Here is a 21,188-nt window from a genome sequence, read left to right on the forward strand (position 1 = left end):
GTGTCCTCCTCTCCTTCTCCTTTTCTTGCTCCTTGCTCCTCCCTAGATTTCCCTTCCTATTTATTCTCTCTGCCTGTTTAGCCCTGTCTATTTCTCTCTCTTGCCTAGCTATTGGCCATTCAGCTTTTTATTAGACCTGTCAGGTGTTTTAGGCAGGCAAAGTAACACAGCTTTACAGTGTTAAACAAATGTAACATGAAAGAATGCAACACATCTTTGCATCATTAAAATGCATCATTAAACACATATTCCACAGCATAAACAAATGGAACACACCTGAAACTAATATTCTACAACACCAGCGTGATGATCCTAATGACCGTCGCTGGGACCAAGGGAACAGAATATCATAGGATGTTTGTTCATGCTTATCCATCCTGGGCAGCCTTTTCTTTTCCTGGTTTGCAGTGCTGTGGTTTGAACCTCAGGGCTTTGAACATGCTAGACAAGTGCTCTACCTTTTCCACCGCTCGCCCCTGGCAATATTTTCATAGTTGTGAAAGAACATCATAATTTTTACTGCTTAGGTTCACACAGCCACTTCTACATCAGGGTTAAAACTAAGGAATCAAAGTGAAATCTTCATTTGTTTTATGTTGTATGAATTGTAATGCAGCAACATTTACCAAATGCCAACATGTATGAGTACCATATGGCTGCCTACTATCAGATAAGCATAGTGGCACCTTCCTGAAGACTCAGCCACTCAGTAGATTATGGCAGGGTGATCACTTGAGCTCTAGGCCAGCCATACAGCAAGATCTTGCTCAGTAAATAGCTGTGTGTTGTGACTCACACCAGTAACCCTAGCAATGTGGAGACTGATGCAGAAGGATCACCTCAAGTTCAGGATCCGACTGTGTACATAGTGAGTTGAAGTTCAGCCTGTTTCAAACAAATAAAAACAACAGCTGGGCGGTGGTGGCACACACCTTTAATCCCAGCACTCGGGAGGCAGAGGCAGGCGGATCTCTGTGAGTTTGAGGCCAGCCTGGTCTACAAGAGCTAGTTCCAGGACAGACTCTAGAAACTACAGGGAAACCCTGTTCGAAAAACCAATAAATGAATAAATAAATAAATACAACAAAAGAATAACAATAAAGTAGCTGAATTCTATTATCCCTTAAACTAAGGAATTTATTTTATAATCACTAAGCTATTTCTATAGTTGTTTACTTAAGTCAAAGGGAACTTCATACATGAAGAGGCCCTTCACACATACATATGCATACATACTTGAGTACAGAAATACAATAGATGTGCTGGACAGTGGAGCACACCTGTATTCCCAGCACTTGGGAGGCAGAGCAGGTGGGTCTCTGTGAGTTCAAGGCCAGCCTGGTTTACTGAATGAAGTCTAGACAATAAGCCAGAGCTACATAGTGAGACATACCGTCTCGAAGAAGGAGAAGAAATGCAACAGATGTGATTTATATTAAGACCAATGCTATTTTTGTCTGTTTCAGGTCTCCCCTTTCCTTGATGGTTTTTGGCATCAGTGCTTTGTTTACCAGACCTGCCCAGTCTTTAGCTCCTATGTTGGTACTGTCAAAGCTAAACCAGTATGGATATGGAGATCCAAACAGCAGGTAGTATAAAAAAAAACCAACCAAACAAACAAAAAAACAACAAAAACACAACAAAAAAATTTGCTGTCATGCAAGCAAATTCACCCGTTCCTATTAGCTATTAGAAATTGTCTTGGGCTGGGCGGTGGTGTCGCACACCTTTAATCCCAGCACTCGGGAGGCAGAGGCAGGTGGATCTTTGTGAGTTCAAGGCCAGCCTGGTCTACAAGAGCTAGTTCCAGGACAGGCTCCAAAGCTACAGAGAAATCCTGTCTCAAAAAACAAAAACAATAACAAAAAAATTTCAAGACACAAAATAGTAATTAAAGTACAGAGAAAATTTGTAAAGTCACCTTTTAGATTAAATAATATTGTACATATTTGTTTCTAAAAACTTTGTACATTTGGTTATTCAATGAATGTGAGTGTGTGTGTGTGTGTGTGTATACCAGCAGCCATATGTACACATTCTATGACCAGAGTTTATTCTTCTTTCTTTATGTGGGTACCAGGAATTGAACTTGTTAGTCTTAGCAGCAAGCACCTTTACCTACTGAGCCATCTTTCTGGCCTCTGACCTGGACTTCTTAATCTTCTTGCCTTGGCTTCCCAAGTGCTGGGCTTGCTGAGATGAGCACACACTTCTATATGGTACTTTTTCTGTGGTGTTGGTATAATCTGGTAGCTTTTGTTTTTGTGGTACCGGGGATTGAACTCAGGACTTCGAGTAACATTCCTATCTTTTCTGTAGAATGAACAGAATACATGCATAAATCTCAGCTTCTCCATATACTAAGTGACTGTTTTTCTTACTGGAAGAGTTGCTGTAAACGTAGGTAGCATTAAAAGCCTCAAGCAAGTTCATGGTAGGAAGCTACAGTGACCGCAATGGGGAGAAGACAGACTATGTTGATGAGTCTCAAGGCCATGTATCTCCTATATTAGCTTATTCTTAGAGAGTTGTGACAGCAAGGGAGGAAGAATAGATGTGTTTAACTTGCTCTGAATTATATTTGTGTTCTCAAAAACCACAAAGGCCCCACAGTCAAACTTCTCAAGCGCCCATGTGTAGAAGCACAAGTTCCAATGGCCAGGTCACACCCCAGACCAGGTCAGCCAGGAGCTCGGAAGGTGTGATACAGCCACCAGCACCTTGTAAAGCTCCCCACCTTTCCCCTTGTGCAGTCAAGGTGAGGAACCTGGAGATTTATAGCCTTGGGAACACTAATTCTTGTTGGCTCAGCAACTGACACGCTGGCAGCCTGACATGTTGGCAAACCAGTTTTGTGATACTGTAAGCTTTCCCAGAGATACAAGCTCATACAGGCACTTGAATATCTCTTATCTTTTAAGCGATAACAAAACCTTGGCCCCTCGTGGCCTCATGAGGCTCATGCGACCTCAAAGTCCAGACACTAACTGTAGCACTTAGCAGGTGTACCTTGCTGAGTTGCAGTCCCTGTTGGATTGGAACCTTCAGTTTATCCCTGCATGATCCAGAAAGCCCCATTTTCTGTCTCTCTCTCCAAATCCTGCCTATTCATAGAGTCTCTGAACAAAGGAAAGGTGCCAGAAAGTCCAGTTCTGCATTCTTAGAGTCTACTGCAGCTTCCTCTCCTGAGGTTGCCAGTCGCCCAAGTGCTCAGATTTTGACTGTACTTGGACACGAACCCAGCTTATGGCGGACATGTCATTGTGCTGCACCTACAATCTATAAAGTCTCCTTGCTTTCATTTGTGGGTGTAGTGTCTCTGGGCTCGATCTCTGGGACTGGAGAACCTGCCTGGGAACTGCTTTGCTCAAATAAATCAGTTGCTTACTTTTTCAAATCAGCTTGATCTGACTTACTGCCTCGGTGGAGAAACCTATAAGTGTGTGTGGGGTCACTAAACCTATTAAGCTCCACCAGAGTGAAGAATTGAGCAAATATGTCTGTTGAAATAAATGTCACTCTAGCAGATAAGCTTCCTAGCATTTGATTCTTTTCTCCCTCCCTCCCTCCTTCCCTCCCTCTCTTCCTCCCTTCCTTCCTTTATTTCTTTCTTCGTTTCTTTTGTTTTTCCCCCTTTTTTTGGAGACAGGGTCCCTCTGTGTACCTGTCTTAGAGTTTACTCTGTAGACCAGGCTGGCCTTGAACTCAGAGATTCAACTGCCTCCTAAGTGCTGGGATTAAAAGTGTATGCCACTACACCCAATATAGCATCTAATTCTTTGCCAACTGCTCCGGTGTATAGAACCAGTTTACTTAGGGCTAGTACTTTTCCCTTGACCCCCTTTAAAAGATATTCTGAATTCCTCGATGGAATTAAAGAAGTGTTATTTCTGAGCAAAATGTGGTGGTAATGCCAGTACTTTAGAAGCTGAGGCAGGAGATTGTATAAGCTTTAGGGCAGGTTGGGCTACATAGTGAGTTCCAGGCCAGCCTAGACTACAGTAAGACCTGTCAAAGAAAAAGAAAATAAAAATACTTTATGCCAGACAAATTATTTTACTATATTTTTAGTGTATAAATTTGCTTCTTTTTTTTTATTACATTTGTGTGTGTGTGTGTGTGTGTAACTGCTACTAAAAAAATTATGTGAACTCTGGGAATATGGTTCAGTGGTAAATTACTTGCCAAGTATGTGTGAGATTCAATCCCTAGCATTACAAACATAAAGAGATAGTTTTGAAATTATAGAATAAGTCACCCTCGTATTACCCAAGAGATTACTCAATACAATGGGATTTTGTAGAAAAGACCTTCTCCTTCCATTTGCTCAACTAAGTAGATTTGTGTTCTTTCTTGGCAGGCATTTATGGAATTTCTGCCATGTTAATACTGAGCTAGGAGCTAGAGTCCTAAGGTCTGATCCCTCTCTGCTTACATGGCATTAAGGAGTAGAAGGGTAAGTCTAGTACACTCAGCCAAGTCCAGAGGTTAGAAAAGCAGCAACTGCAAAGGAACACAGCCTTGTGATTGGCTACTAGCACTGGATGTGTAACCACACCTACTCCATGTGCCAGGAGTACCCTGCAGTCCTGGCTGAGCTCCTGATGCTCCACGGGACATTAGGAATTCAAAGGTTCATTTCACCACGGGTCATAGGATGCCAGCTCTGTTCACTGGATTACACTGTCATCTACTGGCATGTTGTAGATAATTTGTTAATAAAATTTATTATTTAAGAAATAGCTTTTGCTAGGTGTGATGGCTCATACCTGTAATACTAACTCACAGGAGGTAGAAGCATGGTGTTGCCATGTGTTTGAAGCCAGCCTGTACTACATAGTGAGTTCCAGGCAAGTCTGAGCTATAGTGTAAGAGCCTATCTAAAAATGCAAACCAAACCAAGTCAAAAAGGGATAATGGCTTTTTGTGATCAAACTGGTTTATATACAAGCATGTTTCTGTTGTGGGACAATGTTCTTGTACACTGTCACTTGTATTAATTTAATAAAACGCTGATTGGCCAGTAGCCAGTCAGGAAGTATAGTCAGAGTGACCAGGCAGGAAATAGAGGTGGGACAACAAAAACAGAAGAATTCTGGCAAGAGGAAAAGGTCAGTTTGCAGTCTTAACCCAGATGCAGAGGAAGCAAGATGAGATTGCCTCACTGATAAAAGGTACCAAACCACATGGCTAACACACAGACAAGAATTATGAGCTAGTATAAGTGTTAATAAGAAGCCTAAGCTAATAGGCTAGCCAGTTTATAATTTACACAGACCTCTGTGTGTTTCTTTGGGACTGAATGTCTGCGGGACCAGGTGGGACAGAAACCTCTGCCAACATGTTTCTTTCTTCCTTTTCTTCTCAATGATGTAAATGTGACCCAGAGCTTGGGACATGCTAGGTAAATGCTCTACCATTGAGGTCCACCCCAAGTCATACAAGCGTGTTGTTAAAAATTATAAATGAGCCAGGCGATGCACGGGAATGCCTTTCATTACAGCAGAGGCAGGTGGATCTCTGTGAGTTCAAGGCCATCCTGGTTTACAGAGTGAGTTCCAGGACAGTCAGAGCTACACAGAGAAACCCTGTCTCAACAAACAAAACAAAACAAAACAAAACAAAACAGACAAAAACAAAAAAGGTTACATATGCAACATTCCCTGTGAACTATATATCCTACCATAGAGATATTTGCATATCTACAGTTATTGCTGCTCTATTTACTATATATAGCAATGAGTTAGAACCAACTTGTATTTCTTTTTACAAATAAATGGATAATGAAAGTCTGATACATATATAAAATAATATGAATATTATTTGGTTCTAAAGAAAAATGAAATAACCAGGTATAGTAGAACATGTTTTTGACCCCACACATGCTTTATTTCTAGTACTTGGAAGGCAGAGACAAGATTTTGATGAATTTAAGCCTAGCCTTGTCTACATAGAGAGTGCTAGGCCATATAAGGCTATATAAAACATGTCTAAAAAACCCAAAATAAAATAATAAATGTTTTATATATATTTACCATTTTTTTTTGTTTTTTCGAGACAGGGTTTCTCTGCAGCTTTAGAGCCTGTCCTGGAGCTAGCTCTTGTAGACCAGGCTGGTCTCGAACTCACAGAGATCCGCCTGCCTCTGCCTCCCAAGTGCTGGGATTAAAGGTGTGCGCCACCACCGCCTGGCTCTATATTTCCCATTTTTTTGCTGGTTTTTATCTTGAAGTTTCATAATAGATACCTCCAAAATTATATTCATGAAGAATATTTAGGAAGTAATTTTTCCTCCTTCAATTACGCAGTAGATGATAGCAAGAACTCATATACAAAATGAGATCTCAGAGTGGCTCACCTACATGACTTTCTCTTCTTTCAATGGCATAGTAGACAACAATAGCCAGGACTCAGATGCAAAATTAATCATCTCAGAGTGATTCACATACAGATTCAAAATAGCCTCAAGGTTTGTATTTTAAAATATTTCTTGCCAGGCGGTGGCGGCACAAGCCTTAAATCCCAGCACTTGGGAGGCAGAGGCAGGCAGATCTCAGTGAGTTGGGAGGCCAACCTGGTCTAGAGAGTGAATTCCAGGACAGTCAGGACTGTTACACAGAGAAATTCTGTCTCAAAAAACAAAAAAAATACATTTCTTATTTACTTACTTATGTAGTGTGTGTGTGTGTGTGTGTGCACATGCACATGTACATATATGCACATGTATGTAGAGTGCAAAGGTCAACCTCATATGTCATTCTTGAGGTGCTAGTTCAGTTTTTACACAGGGTCTGCCACTGGCCTGAGGCTCAGCATGTAAGCTAGACTGGCTGGCCAGTGAGTCCCAGGGATCTTCCCTAATGTTCACTTCCCCAGTGCTGCAGTTGCACATCATGTCAAACTTTCTTATGTGGTTTCTGGGTCTGGAACTTGGGTCCTCATTCTCATATGGCAAGCATTTTATTGACCAAACTATCTTCCTAGACCACATGGGTTTACTAATATTTTTTCATGTTATTAATCTTGAGTTTGTTGGTGCATATAATCCTTGTTTGTTTGTTTGAGATAGGTTTTTTTTCTATGTAGCCCTGACCAGTCTGGCTTCAAACTCACAGAGATCCTTCTACCTGTGCCTCCCAGGTGCTGGGATTAAAAGTATATGTCAGCATACCCAGCCAATATATACAATCTTGGCAAGGAAAAAAAAAGAAAAAGAAAAGAAAGAAGAACCCACAAAACCCAATACCTTCCTCTGTAGAGTCTGTATAACTATTATAGGTACACAAAAAGAAGTGACAGACCCAGGAGTTAGAACATACCATGCATTGCCTCAGGTTTTGTATTTTGGTGAGACAACTCCCTTACCCTTTCTCAGCATTGTGCATTGGAAAGACAGCACTGAAAGTTGGCAAAATACATATGAAGTACATATGAACACATGTGTGTTTAGGAACATAGATATAAGCACTTAATTTGAGCCAGTGTTGTTTAGGTCTAGGTGCTAACTATAGTAGACACAAGTGTTTGCATCGTTTTAAATTAAGAACATCTGGTCAAGAAGATTACAGTAAAGGCTGCATTTGTTTACTGATACCATGTCAGAGAAATTTGGGGGGGAGAATTCTAGAACCACAGAAATATATATACTTTGTTTTTTTTCCATAGAATTATGGCCAATATTTTTCACCCATAGCATTTCCTATTTACTTCTGTAAATTGACCTAGTGTTCCATTGCAAAGGGGTTACCTGAGGAAATTATTTAATCCAAAGTAGGGAGTATCAACCTTAGGGTGTTTTCTGGAGAAATACTAGGTTATTCCACCTCCCAACCCCTGTCTCCTATAGTCTGCATAGATGGAAGCATAAAAAAAATCTCTCAACCTCTGGGAAGGGAAAAGTAGGTGTGCAGTGCATTAGATATACTTTTTCTTTTTTCCTTCTCTCCCTTCCTCCTTCCTTCCTTCTTTCTTTTCTTTATTTTTTCTTCTTTTTGGTTTTTTGAGACAGGGGTTCTCTTTAGCTTTGGAGCCTGTCCTGGAACTAGCTCTTGTAGACTAGGCTGGCCTTGAACTCACAGAGATCCGCCTGCCTCTGCCTCCCGAGTGCTGGGATTAAAGGCGTGTGCCACTACCGTCTGGCTCAGTTCCACTTTCAAGACTGTACTATGATCATAACCAGCTGTGAGATCCTTGGTACTCAAGAATATCTTAACTCATTTCCACAGAAAAAGCACAACCATCTTAAAAACTGGTTAATTTGTTCTTTTCCTTAAAAATAGAGTAGAGGTACCATTCCTTTCCTTGGAGAGACTTTTTAGTTGAGATAATTTTTTAAATATTTATTTATTTATTATGTATACAATATTCTGTCTGTGTGTATTTCTGCAGGCCAGAAGAGGGCACCAGACCCCATTACAGATGGTTGTGAGCCACCATGTGGTTGCTGGGAGTTGAACTCAGGACCTTTGGAAGAGCAGACAATGCTCTTAACCTCTGAGCCATCTCTCCAGCCCCCTGAGATAAATTTTTGTAGGTAGAAATTTCAGTTCCAGGTCCAAACTCACTATCTATGTAACTTTATCATGTCTGTGTCTTAGTGTATAATGTTGGGGAAATTAGCAGCAATGCAAGAAGCATGTTGAACAGGATACTGTGTACTGAACTGAGTCTGCTCAAAGTTCATATTCTAAAGTCCCAACTCACAATGGTCAATATCTGGGGATAGGGTCTTTGGGAAGTGAATAAGTTTAGAGCAGGTCATGAGTGTGGGGCCTGTGTGACAGGATAAATGCCCTGAAAAGAAGAGAGGTAGGGGTTCTGGTCATTGCTCACTGATAAACAACATGTGCATCGTCAGCATATGTGAAGGCCTAGGTTTGATCCCTAGTTAGCACGCATGTGCACGTGTCTGCCATACATCTCTACCATGCAAGGACATGGATTCCGGGGGCTGTCAATGTGGCCTACAGTAGAATGCCTGCCTAGCACATGTAAGATTCTAAGTTCAATATTCATAGGACAATATTCAATATTCACTGTCTGCAAGCAAGTAGAAAGCTTCTTACTAAAGTCTAACCAAGCTGACTCTCTCGTCTTGGACTTCTACCTTCTAGAACTGTGGGGAAAAAATCTGAGATATTGGTTCCTAGTCTCTAGATCCCTTCCCTATTCTTTTTTTAATGATTTTTAAAAATATTTATTTATTTATTATGTATACAATAGTCTGTCTACATGTATGCCTGCAGGCCAGAGGAGGGCACCAGACCTCATTACAGATGCTTGTGAGCCACCATGTGGTTGCTGGGAATTGAACTCTGGACCTTTGGAAGAGCAGGCAATGCTCTTAACCACTGAGCCATCTCTCCAGCCCCCCCCCTTCCCTATTCTTATCTCTACTTTTGATGTAGGTCTTACTATGTGATGTAGACCAGCCTTCATTTGTGATTTCCTGCTTAAACCTCCCATGTACTGAGATTACAGGCCTGTACTTCCATGCCCACCCTTAAGACAACTATTCTTCTTGGAAAATTGACCTAGTGAAAGGGGATATTTCCTCTCTGATCTTACAGTAGCAACAGTTTATATATCTGTGAGTTTTCCTGACTCTAAGTCTAAACAGACTATCTTGCCTGGTGGACCTGATGTCTCTTTGGCCCTTTCCAACCTGAGCACGCCTTTCCTTAGCAGGGATGAGCATTGATACTGATTCAACTTACAGCTCCCTTGATAGGACTGCCTGTTTTTAATGACTGGCAATAAAAGTTATTTCATGGATGCAGCCTTTAGAGATGATATTAACAGGGAAAGGGAGAGCAAAGAGGAAGCAGGCTTCACTTAAGCTTTGTGATTAGGAAGGGTCTAATTGTAACAGAATTGGAGGTGCCAGCGTGATAGCTTGCAGTATGCCCCCTTTACTTCATAAAGCTGACTCTGCAAATGACTCAGCAGGCGTAAGTTAAGAGAGCAAGGCGTACCAGATGGTAATGTTTTGGAATGTTATTAGCTACAGTTAGGTAGTTATTTTCTCTTGAAAGGAGAAAATTATGAGATAAAATGGAGCACATGAAATTTTCTCATATGGAGAAATGCCATTATAATTACACACTAAAATTAAATACATTTGTTTATGGTTTCTCTGATTCTGCTAGAAGGTAAGGCCTATTGTGTGCCAAGATTATTATTTGCTCTGTATCCCAAGAACCTAATGCAGCAAATGTGCTATAAATATTTGGTGAAAAAAAGCATGAACACAGCTTATGAATGAATAAATGAATGAGCGCATGTGCCATGGTGTAAGTGGGGAGGGCGGAGGACAAGTTGTGGGAGTCAGTTATGTCTTTCCACTGTGTGTGTCCCCAGGATCAAATGTGACTCCCTGAGCTATGTTGCTTTCCTTAAGAAGTATTTTATTTTATTTTATTTTATTTTGTTTTTCGAGACAGAGTTTCTCTGTAGCTTTGGAGCCTGTCCTGGAACTAGCTCTTGTAGACCAGGTTGGCCTCGAACTCACAGAGATCCACCTGCCTCTGCCTCCCGAGTGCTGGGATTAAAGGTGTGTGCCACCACCGCCCGGCTGACCAAGGCAATTTATGGAAGGAAACATTTAATTGGGGGCTTTTTTACAGTTCAGAGGGTGAGTCCATGATCAATATGATGGGGAATATAGCAGCAGGTAGGCAGGCATGTTGCTGGAGCAGTAGCCAAGAGCTTACATCTGATCTCCAAGATGGAGGCAGAGAGAGAGAGAGAGAGAGAGAGAGAGAGAGAGAGAGAGAGAGAGAGAGAGAGAGAGAGGAGAGAGCGTGCACTGGACCTGGCATGGGTTTTTGAAACTTCAAAGCACCCCCTATGACATACCTCCTCCAACAAACCCACCTCCCAGTCCTTCCTGACAGTCCACCAACTAACTGGAAACCAGATGTATGAGCCTGTGGAGGCCATTTTCATTCAAACCACAGTCAGTAAGGTGGAAAGGAGAGGTGAAGTCATTCTGACGGTACACTAGCCTAATTAGTCGATGGGTTCATCCATATTCCAGTAGAGAGAGCTCAATAAATTCTCTAAAATCATGTCCTTGACTTGGAATAAAATTTTAGGAGAAAGAAGAAATCTTGAGAAAGTAGAAGAAGCTGGGCATGGTAGATGCCTGTAATCTCAGGACTGCCTCAGGTTTGAGGCAAATCTATGTATGTAGCAAGCTCTAAGCCAGCTGCAGTAAAACCCCATTTTGAGAAAATAAAAGAACCTGAAAGACAAATCTTTGAAGAGCTTCAAGGGAGCCTGTGAAGTAATGGGCAACTCACAGGTACTTTGGAAAGTGTGAAGCCATTTAATGACTGCAACCAAAGCTTAAGTGTTCCTCATAGACCACCTACCACCACCACCACCACCACCACCACCACCACCACCACCACCACCACCACCACCACCTCCAGCAGCAGCAGCAGCAGCAGCAGCAGCAGCAGCAGCAGCAGCAGGATAGTTGTCATGTTGTGAGATTCACTGGAATGATTGTTCCTTTGCTGCCTTTGAGCATGTAGCCTAAGATATCTCTCTCTCTCTCTCTCTCTCTCTCTCTCTCTCTCTCTCTCTCTCTCTCTCTCTCTCTCTCTCTCTCTCTCTGTGTGTGTGTGTGTGATATGCATGTGTGTGCAGGTACAGGCACAAAGGCCAGAGGAGGCTATTGGCTGTCCTTCTGTATCACTCTATACTCTTTGAGAGAGAGCCTCTCATTAAACCTGGCAGCCAGAAAGCCCCATCCATCCAAGCCTCAGCACTGGGTTACAGGTGTGAGTGGCTATGCCCAGCTTTTTTTTTTTTTTTTTTTTTTTTTTTTTGGTTTTTCGAGACAGGGTTTCTCTGCAGCTCTTTTAGAGCCTGTCCTGGAACTAGCTCTTGTAGACCAGGCTGGCCTCGAACTCACAGAGATCCGCCTGCCTCTGCCTCCCGAGTGCTGGGATTAAAGGCGTGCGCCACCACCGCCCGGCTATGCCCAGCTTTTTTGTTTCTTTTTACATGGTACTGACATGCAAATTTAGGTCCCCATGTTTGAGCAGCACGTGCTCATTGCTTGCAAAGCCATCTCTCCAGCATCTCTGAGCCCAAGTCAGCATGCTCATGAGAGGCTTTGACTGTGCAAACCATCGCAGGTGTTCTCCAGACCCTTCTCCCCAGGGAAAAAAGACAGGTCCATCGCAGAAGTGGAAAATCTCCTAGAGAGAGGCCCTGGCCACTGGAGTCCAATTTCTTGATAATTCTGAAGCTGGAATCTGTTATAACTAGAGAATGCTGAAGGATAATGGGCTCCTGTTGCTAATGAAAGACTGAGATCAGAACACAGAGGTGCCTCTGCCAAGCAGAAACTGGCCTTTTCATAAAGCACATATTGTAATAATTCTGTGACTAGCAAGCAGCTCTTAGCTGTGCCCCCCTCTGTAAAGGCTTGATTAGGCCACTTCCTTTCTCTCTTTTATTAGAGACGTGATTCTGTTTCAAAGCGGAGCTTAGGTTTCCATTACCTCTTGGCATTTTGCACCCATTGTCTCCCGTCTAGTGTGTCATGTGGTTCAAATCAATTAACAGTCCAGGCTGGTAAGCGATGCCTCACGTTTATGAGCACCTACTGCCTCAAGTTCAAAAGCGCAGTCATGACCTCATGCTCCCATTCTGGAAATCCATGCTCAGCTATTTCAAACCTCTTTGTCTTAATCGGTTGTGGCCAATTACATAGCACCTTCACCCAGCCTGATCGAAGCAGCTAATTTATAGTAACGCGGGCACAAGTGCCAGCTGGAGAGCCATGGTTTTCAGGCCACTGTGGCTACAGTGGCAGAGATGTTGTGCAGGCTAGCCTCAATAGAACAGGGACCTCCTGGTCCCTACTAGCAGTAGATCCAGTAGAACTGGATCTCAAATACTGTCAGGATCTTTTGACCTCTCTGTTTTGACTTCCAGCTTTTACCACTCGGTGGCAATGTAGCTCCCAGGTTTACTGATTGATTGAGCAGCTTCCTGCTGTGCATAAATGAGCACCTTTGGGGGCCGGAGAGATGGCTCAGTGGTTAAGAGCATTGCCTGCTCTTCCAAAGGTCCTGAGTTCAATTCCCGGCAACCACATGGTGGCTCACAACCATCTGTAAAGAGGTCTGGTGTCCTCTTCTGGCCTGCAGACATGCACACAGACAGAATATTGTATACATAATAAAAAATGAGCACCTTTGATAGAGCAGTACATCCAAAGTCCTCAGGCAGATCCTGAGAGGCGCCATGGGATTCACACGCCTATCGCTGAGGCTGTAGGGATCACATAAGCACGACTTCTCTGATGAGGTTTGAATGATATTACTGAGGCTGTTGGGGCTGGAGTGGCGCAGTTAGACCCCACCAAGTCTTAAGGACAGAGACAGGTCTCCTGTTCTTATGTTTTTGGTTGTAAGCCTTTGCGTTTAAATCACTGAACAAGCTCTCCAGCCTGAGAGAATTTTTCTTTTCTTTTCTTTTCTTTTCTTTTCTTTTCTTTTCTCTCTTTCTTTTTTAATTCGTCAATTGTGTTTTATTTTGGCATTTATTATACCTGGATATAGAGTATTCTTTAAATTAAAAAATATATTTTTGTTGGTTTGTAATGTAATCATTATAAAATTAAGTTACACCACTTAAAGTCTGTGAAACTGGAAGAATGGTCTTGAGTTTCTGCATTTAATTCTTGGTTTTTGACTCCACAGAGAATTTTTCTTTTTCTTTTCTTTTCTTTTCTTTTCCTCTCTCTCTCTCTCTCTCTCTCTCTCTCTCTCTCTCTCTTTCTTTCTTTCTTTCTTTCTTTCTTTCTTTCTTTCTTTCTTGTTTTTTTGAGACAGGGTTTCTCTGTGTAGCTTTGGAGCTTGTCCTGAAACTCTCTCTGTAGACCAGGCTGGCCTTGAACTCACAGAGCTCCGCCTGCCTCTGCCTCCCGAGTGCTGGGGTTAAAGGCGTGTGCCACCACCGCCCGGCTCACAGAGGATTTTTCTTAAATGAGGGAATTCTGGGACAATAAAATACCACATGGTTCTAGGAATGAAGTTTTTCCCAGAGTGTTTGGGCAGAATAACAATGAGACCACTACCCGGATGCAGTAAGCAGTCTAGCTGCTGACCTTGGTCCTGGTGGTTGTCTCAGTACCCTAGGAGAAACAGAGGAAGAGTGGAAGTAGGTGGGTAGCAGTCAGTGTTTGGATCAGGTGGAGTTGAGGTGAAGGGCAGGGCTAATCATGAGGGCTCAGAGGGACAGCCACACCTAACAAGAGTAACCAGACCAGAGAACCAAGAACATCTTATGACAGGGCTCTCAGAGGGGAGGCAGATACGGCTGCACTGTTTGCATCTGCTAGTCTAGACAGAAGCCTTCTCGCCGACATGTTGGGTTTTCCAGAACTGTTTATATACTTTCTCTGAGAAGCCTTTTCTAGACTCCACTTGCCGAGAACAGGTAAACCTTCTGAAAGAGGGCTCTTGTCTGTCACCCTGAGAAATTCCATCATGCCACTTTTATAGCCATCATATGAACTAGAAGTGAATGTCCAAACCCACCCACTTTGTTTAAAGCTTCTCAGATATTTCAAGACTGAGGCATTTGAGGAAGCCCGTATCTCTGTAGCTTAGTCAGACCTTGCCCTTGAACTTCCAATCCTCTTGCCCCAGCTTTCCAGTAGCTGTGAGCTACTGGACCATCAGGCCCAGGAATATAATTCTCCACTGTTTTTCTTTCAGACTAGTCTTGCTTGCTGTGCAGTCCTAGGTTGGCCTGGAACTTCCTATGTAGTTCAAACCCACAGTCTTCCTACCTCAGCTTTCTGAGTGCTGGGACTGCAAGCATATACTACCAGGCCTAGCCTGAGGGTACACTGAAAGTCTTTGTTGTGTCCTGGACTCTGTTCTCTGTCCACCCATGTATGGCGTGTGGTTCTGTATCGCAGAGGCATTACTTGTCATCAGGGACCAATCACAAGTTCACATGTTGCCTTCCTTTCCTATGTGCAGCTAGGAGGAAGAAATTACTCAGGGACTTGACAGAACCAAAACTACACAACACAATGTCTTTTTCTTGTTAAATGAGCTACTAGAGAAAAATGTTACTGAATGCCATGTGTTAACTAGCTTTGAATTAATAAGAAAAGAAGCTTCTGGGGGAAAATTAACTGTTGTACATCTTTTCCCCTAGAATACTTTTAGATCTTCAAGACACCATGTTTAGTTTGGTGTGTGTGGTCCCGCTGGGCATCGCAACAGTGCAGATTCTGACTTGGAGCTCCTTCTCCATCAGGAACAGAACAGACTACTCAGGCACTATGTAAGCTCAGCAGCCATGCTGGGCAGCGGTTGCAGCACTCCTTCAAGGGCTTGTCAGTTCTTAGAGGCTGTGCTGCGCTCAAAGGCAGAAGTGATCTTTACACCCTCCCGTTTGTTTAAAAACCAAAGCAAATAAAACAGCGTGTTTTGGGAGATTTTTTTACTCTCTGAGTTATGGCCTCTCTGTGGGCTGTTTCTTGGCATTCAGCAGCCTGGGACCTGCAACTCTTCACCCCCAGACCATCGCCTCGTGTTCCCCGAGCAGGTTGGTCAGTACCCACCACCCGTAAAAGTTCTTCAGACCTCATATTGCCTCTTTGGCAAATTTTGTGAAAGACAGCATTCTCCTCTCCTCCTTTCTGGGACTCTTTTGCGTGTAGGCAAATGTTCTACCGCTGAGCCACATTGTAAAAATGTTTTTTTATTTTGTGTCTGCGTTTCATTCAGTTGTCGAGACTCGCTCTGAACTCACACTGGAACTCTGGCAGGCACGTCAGCCTCCCAGACAGCTGGGATTACAGGTCCGTGTCACCAGGAACAGGCCTCCTCCACACCTTTCCCCAGCAGCACGCTATCACCATTGCCTGCATACCGTCCTGTGATGAAAAGCAATGAAGGTCACTGCACTCCTTGGTTTGGAAATGTGTTACAAAACTACTAGCGTGAAAACAAGCATAGTGCTGGTGCAGAAGCAGATACATCAACCATTAGAACAGCACCAAGAGCCCAGAAAGAACCACCACATTTACAGTGAACTGATTTCTCAACAAGGGGTCCAAAAAACATACACTGGGGAAACAAAGTGTCTTCAATAATAGATGCTGAGAATGGCTACATGCAGAAGAATGAAATTTGACCCTCATCACACACCAAATATAGAAATCAGGTAAAAATAAAGACTCAAATACAAGATTCAGTACTGTAAAACCACTGAAGAAAAAAAAAACATGGAGGATAAAGGAATGGGATTATATAAAACTGAAAAGTTTCTGCACACCCAAGGGCACAGAGTGAAAAAACATCACACACTCTGGGAGAAAATATTTGCAGACATACACCCAAGAAGGGGGCTGATATCTAAAACATGGAACAAATTCAACCTAATGGACAAAACCAAACATACTGATATAAAAATGGACAAAGGAGCTGGATGTAGTGATGCACACCTCTGATCCTAGCACTCAGAGACAGAAGCAGGCTGATCTCTGTGAGTTCAAGTCTAGCCTGCTCTACAAAACAAGTTCTAGGCCAGCAATGGCCACAGAGAGAGAGGGGGGGGGATGGGGGAGAGAGAGAGGAGAGAGAGAAATTCATATTTAATATGAACATGTGATGGTTATCTTCACTGTCATCTTGATTGGATTAGGAGTCACCTAGGAGACAAGCCTCTCAGTGGCTCTGTGAGGGTGTTTCTGGAGGGGTGTAACTGGGGGAGGAAGAACCACCTTGACTGTGGGCTCAGCACCATCCCAGTCTGGATTCCCAGCCTGAGGACAAAGGGAAAAATAAGGGTTACTGCACCGTCATTCATCTCTGCTCCCTGAGGTGGCACAGTGTGACCAGCTACCTCACAGTCCCTCTCGGCCAGGACTCTGCCCTCTCAAACTGTCAGTCAATAGAACCTTTCAGCCAGTAAGCTGCTTCCTGTTAGATATTTGGTCATAGCATCAGGAAAAGTAAACCATCAATGAAACATGATGAAGATTTCGCAACATGCTTTATAACAAATAATACAATTTATCAGGGGTTGTGAGGGAGGGGTCTAGGTCAGTGCTAGACTTAGTAGTATATATGAGGTCCTCCTGACTTCTCCAACACACGCATTAATTCAGTTGGATGTAACTTTTTTTTTGAGACAGGGTTTTAGTTTGTATCCCAGACTGGCCTGGAACTTGCCCTGTAGTACAATGTGTCCTCAAACAGCCTATTGAGTACTGGGATGGAGGCTTAAGCCATCACACCTGGACGACGACTGTATCATTTGTTGTAAATTGCACACACAGATACTTTTACGGTGAACCGCTTTTTCTTACAGATACTGCTCTAAATTTTTTAAAGTTTGTGTGAGATTGAACTCAGACTCTCAGCTTGAAAGCAAGTAGTTTCAATGTCTGCACCATTTCCCCTGGCCCCACTGTAGGCTTTTATAACCCGTAAAACAATCACACAGTCAAGACTGTTTTGGACAATGTTAAGAAAACAAAAATGCAGTCTACAAACTACAAGGCAATGTTTACAAAATGCCTAGTGATAAAGGACTTTTTTGAACAATAAAAGGCTCTAAACGCAATTGAAAGTGAAAATTTAATTTAAAAACATAAAGATTTGAATAGACACTTCATCAAAGAAGACACATAGTACCTGGAAAGGTGTGTAACATTATTGGCCATTATGAAAATGTGAAACAAAACAATAATACCAAAAGATAGCCCTGTGTAACAATGCTAATAATAATAAATAATAAAAGCTAACAATAAACCAAATGCTGAGAAGGATTTGGGTTTCCCCAACACACACATTCTTGGTATGAATTAAGGTGCTATAGTTGCTTGAAAAAAATGGGACGTTTCCTTGTAAGGAAATAAACATTTCACATTTGATCTAGAAATCTCATTGTTAACTTGCCCTAGAGAAATGAAAATTCATGTTCACACAAAACATGTATGTAAATCTTAATGGCAGCTTCACTCATATACCCAAAAATAACAGAAACAACTCTCTGACAGGTAAATTGATACACAATTGTGGTTCATCTACATCATGGATTACTATGCAGTAAAAGGAAGGATATTTACTGAATGTCAAGCACATAAAGCTAAGTACAAGAAACCAGATGCCAAAGGCTATGTATTGTGTAATTCCATTTGCAGGACACCCTGGAGAAGGCAAGTATGTTAGTGCAGAAGACACAGGAGTGGCTGCTATAGCCCGGAACTGGATATTGACTGCAAAGGGGCACATGATTTTTTTTTTTTTTTGTTTCAGGGTATTTTGTATCTTAATTTTGATGGTGGTCACACAGTTGTATCTATTTGCCAAAATTCACGAATTATACACAAAAGACAGCAAGTTGCAAGTTGATGGTGACACTTGCTCTCATTGTATTCTTAGAAGGTTACAGAGCCATCAGGAAATGTCTCTTTTTCTTCTGAATTACGGCAGCAGACCGTATAAAATATCTCATGACTCTCAGAGATGTTTTGATAGGTGCATCATTGCTTCTGTTGGAGACCCTCCCCCTGTCTTCTCTGTGAAGCATATTGGAAGCTCCACGTGTATGGAACTCTGAAGTAGTTTGCCTGGGAGAGTCCTGCAAAGCTGCACTTTAGCCAACACCAGGGTGGTGCGAGCGTGTGGAGGCCTGTCCACAAGCACTAGGAGGCAGCAGAGCACGAGGCGGTGAAAGTATTCAGTAGGACTGCCAGGTTTAAAGTCTTGCTTCACCCCGCTTGCAGTGGAAACTGGGGCGCCTTGCAGGTCGAGACAGGAAAAAGGTGGGAATAAGAAACAGTTTCACCACAGTTATGAGGACTAAAAGAAAGGACACATGTAAGACACTCAGCACAGTGGCTGGCACCAAGTACATGCTGCCATTGTCTTAAGTGACAGGTGGTACCCACGCAGCGATGTGGGAAGGAACTCTCTGCATGAGTAGGCTGTGACCTAGATCTAAAATTCTGTGAGGCAGAAATATATCTTTTCCCACGTTCATGTCTTGAGTTCCTCCAGGATGCTTCACAATGGACTGGGCAAACTTCAGACTATGAAACAGCGGATGGAGTATGCACGCATGTGTTCCCGCTTGTATGCGGCATGCATGAATGGCAAAGGCAAAGGATTTTATTTTGTGTCATAAGAAATTGATGATTTGTTCTATGCAGTTCTTATAACAACAACATCTCCACTTGCAAATTTCGTCACAGTTATGTGCTATTTGGAGTTGATTAGTTCCCATTCTATGAGTGTTATGGAGCTCTGAGATGGTGAGGCTTATTTTCAAGGTATGTGGGAAAATGCTTTTCCACTTCTCTTGTGGGTTGTGTAAGTGCAGGTACACACATATTAGAATTTGAGGAAATGGTTAAGGATTCATGATTCACTAATGAAAGCAAACATGCAGTCCTCTACCTTTGTGCATGAGTGGTTTTATTAATTACCATTTTGTGTGGATGTGTGTGTACATGTGTGTGAGGGTACACATGCATGTGTTTGTGGAGGCCAGGGGTCAGTATTGAGTGTCTTCCTCCATTGCTTGCCACCTTTCACTCTACCTATCTATCTATCTATCTATCTATCTACCATCCACCCACCCACCCACCTACCTACCTATCTACCTATCTACTATCTATTTATCTGTCTACCTACCTACTATCTATCTACCTACCAACCAACCATCCACCCACCCACCCACCTACCTACCTATCTACTATCTATCTGTCTACCTACTATCTATCTATCTATCTATCTATTTATCTACCTACCTACCTACCACCCACCCACCCACCCATCTATCTATCATCTATCTATCTATCTATCTATCTATCTATCTATCTATCTATATACTAGATGTCTGTCTGTCTGTCTATCTACCCACCTATCTACCTATCTACTATCTATTTATCTGTCTACCTACTATCTATCTATCTATCCATCCATCCACCTATCCACCTACTATCTGTCTGTCTGTCTATCTATCTACCCACCTACCTACCTATCTACTATCTATTTATCTGTCTACCTTCTCTCTCTCTCTCTCTCTCTCTCTCTCTCTCTCTCTCTCTCTCCCTACCTACCTATCTACCTATCTATCTAACCGATCATCTATTTTTGGTACAGAATGCCTCACTGAACCTGGAGCTTGTCATTTCAGTTAGCCTAGCTGGCTGGTAAACCTCAGAGATCTTCTGCTTCCCTGGTGCTGGGTCCCAGGCATGTACTGCGGTACCTGACTTCTTGTGTATGTCCTAGGGCTCAAACTCAGATCCTTATGCTTGCAAGGTGAATAGTTTACCGACTGAGCCATCTCTCTAGCCCCTCATTATCATTTATACAAATAAAATTGTTGGGGTTATAGATTTCCCATGAGCATTTGAAAAGCATAACTGAAGTAACTAGACTTTAGGTCTCCTGTGTCCTGGTGCAAATGTTCAATTGTTTTCGATGGTAAAGGTGCGATAGGGCAGGGTAAATTGGCACGGAGTAGAGAGGTAGACAGATAAATGGATAGACAAAATGTTTATTCAAATGTATATCTACATATTTGTGTGTGAATTTTACTCAGCCTGAGCCATGACATTCTGACACATGCTACAATATAGATAAATTCTAAGTACATTATACTGAGTGAAATGCCAGCCGTAGAAGAACACTTTGATACCATTTAAGTAAGAGACTTGGAGTCAAACTCCTAGAGACAGAAAGTGGAATGACAGTCGTCAGGGTGTGAGGGGAGGAAAGATGTCAGGTGAGTGCTCGACAGCGAGAGAGTTTCAGTCTGAGAGCATGGAAAGTCACAGCGATGGGTGGTGGGAGGGGTCACACGTGCAAATGTTCTCTCTTGAAGAAGGCCTTGTTCTGTGTGTGCACGTGTCTGTGTCTTAAGTCTGTGTGTACATATACTGTGAGGTACGTGGGAGGGCAGAGGACAGTTTGTAGAAGCTGGTTCTTTCCTTCCACCATGTGGGGGCTAAACTCTAAAGGCCAGGCTTGGTGGCACACGCTCATCTGCTGAGCCATCTATCTAGTCTGAAATAATAATATTATTGCAACATCAATAATAATAATAATAATAATAATAATATAATAAATTGTCTCCTCTTTGTTCTCCTTCTTGAGAAAAGGCCATGTATTGCCTCTTTAAAGTTA

The 21,188-nt window shown here is 42.5% G+C and overlaps 1 protein-coding gene across 1 annotated transcript in view; it reads left to right on the forward strand.

The window, feature by feature from the left end:
• Positions 1–15,328, forward strand: part of LOC119825706 (transmembrane protein 180-like) — a 38,305-nt gene extending 22,977 nt beyond the window's left edge. Inside the window, exons 6-7 of the mRNA XM_038346798.1 lie at positions 1,467–1,589; positions 15,196–15,328. Of these exons, the coding sequence (XP_038202726.1) occupies positions 1,467–1,589; positions 15,196–15,328 (256 nt within the window). The remainder of the gene's footprint in view (positions 1–1,466; positions 1,590–15,195) is intronic.
• The last annotated feature ends 5,860 nt before the right edge of the window (positions 15,329–21,188 follow it).

Source organism: Arvicola amphibius, chromosome 1 (genome assembly GCF_903992535.2).
Source record: "Arvicola amphibius chromosome 1, mArvAmp1.2, whole genome shotgun sequence".
NCBI classification, from domain to species: domain Eukaryota; kingdom Metazoa; phylum Chordata; class Mammalia; order Rodentia; family Cricetidae; genus Arvicola; species Arvicola amphibius.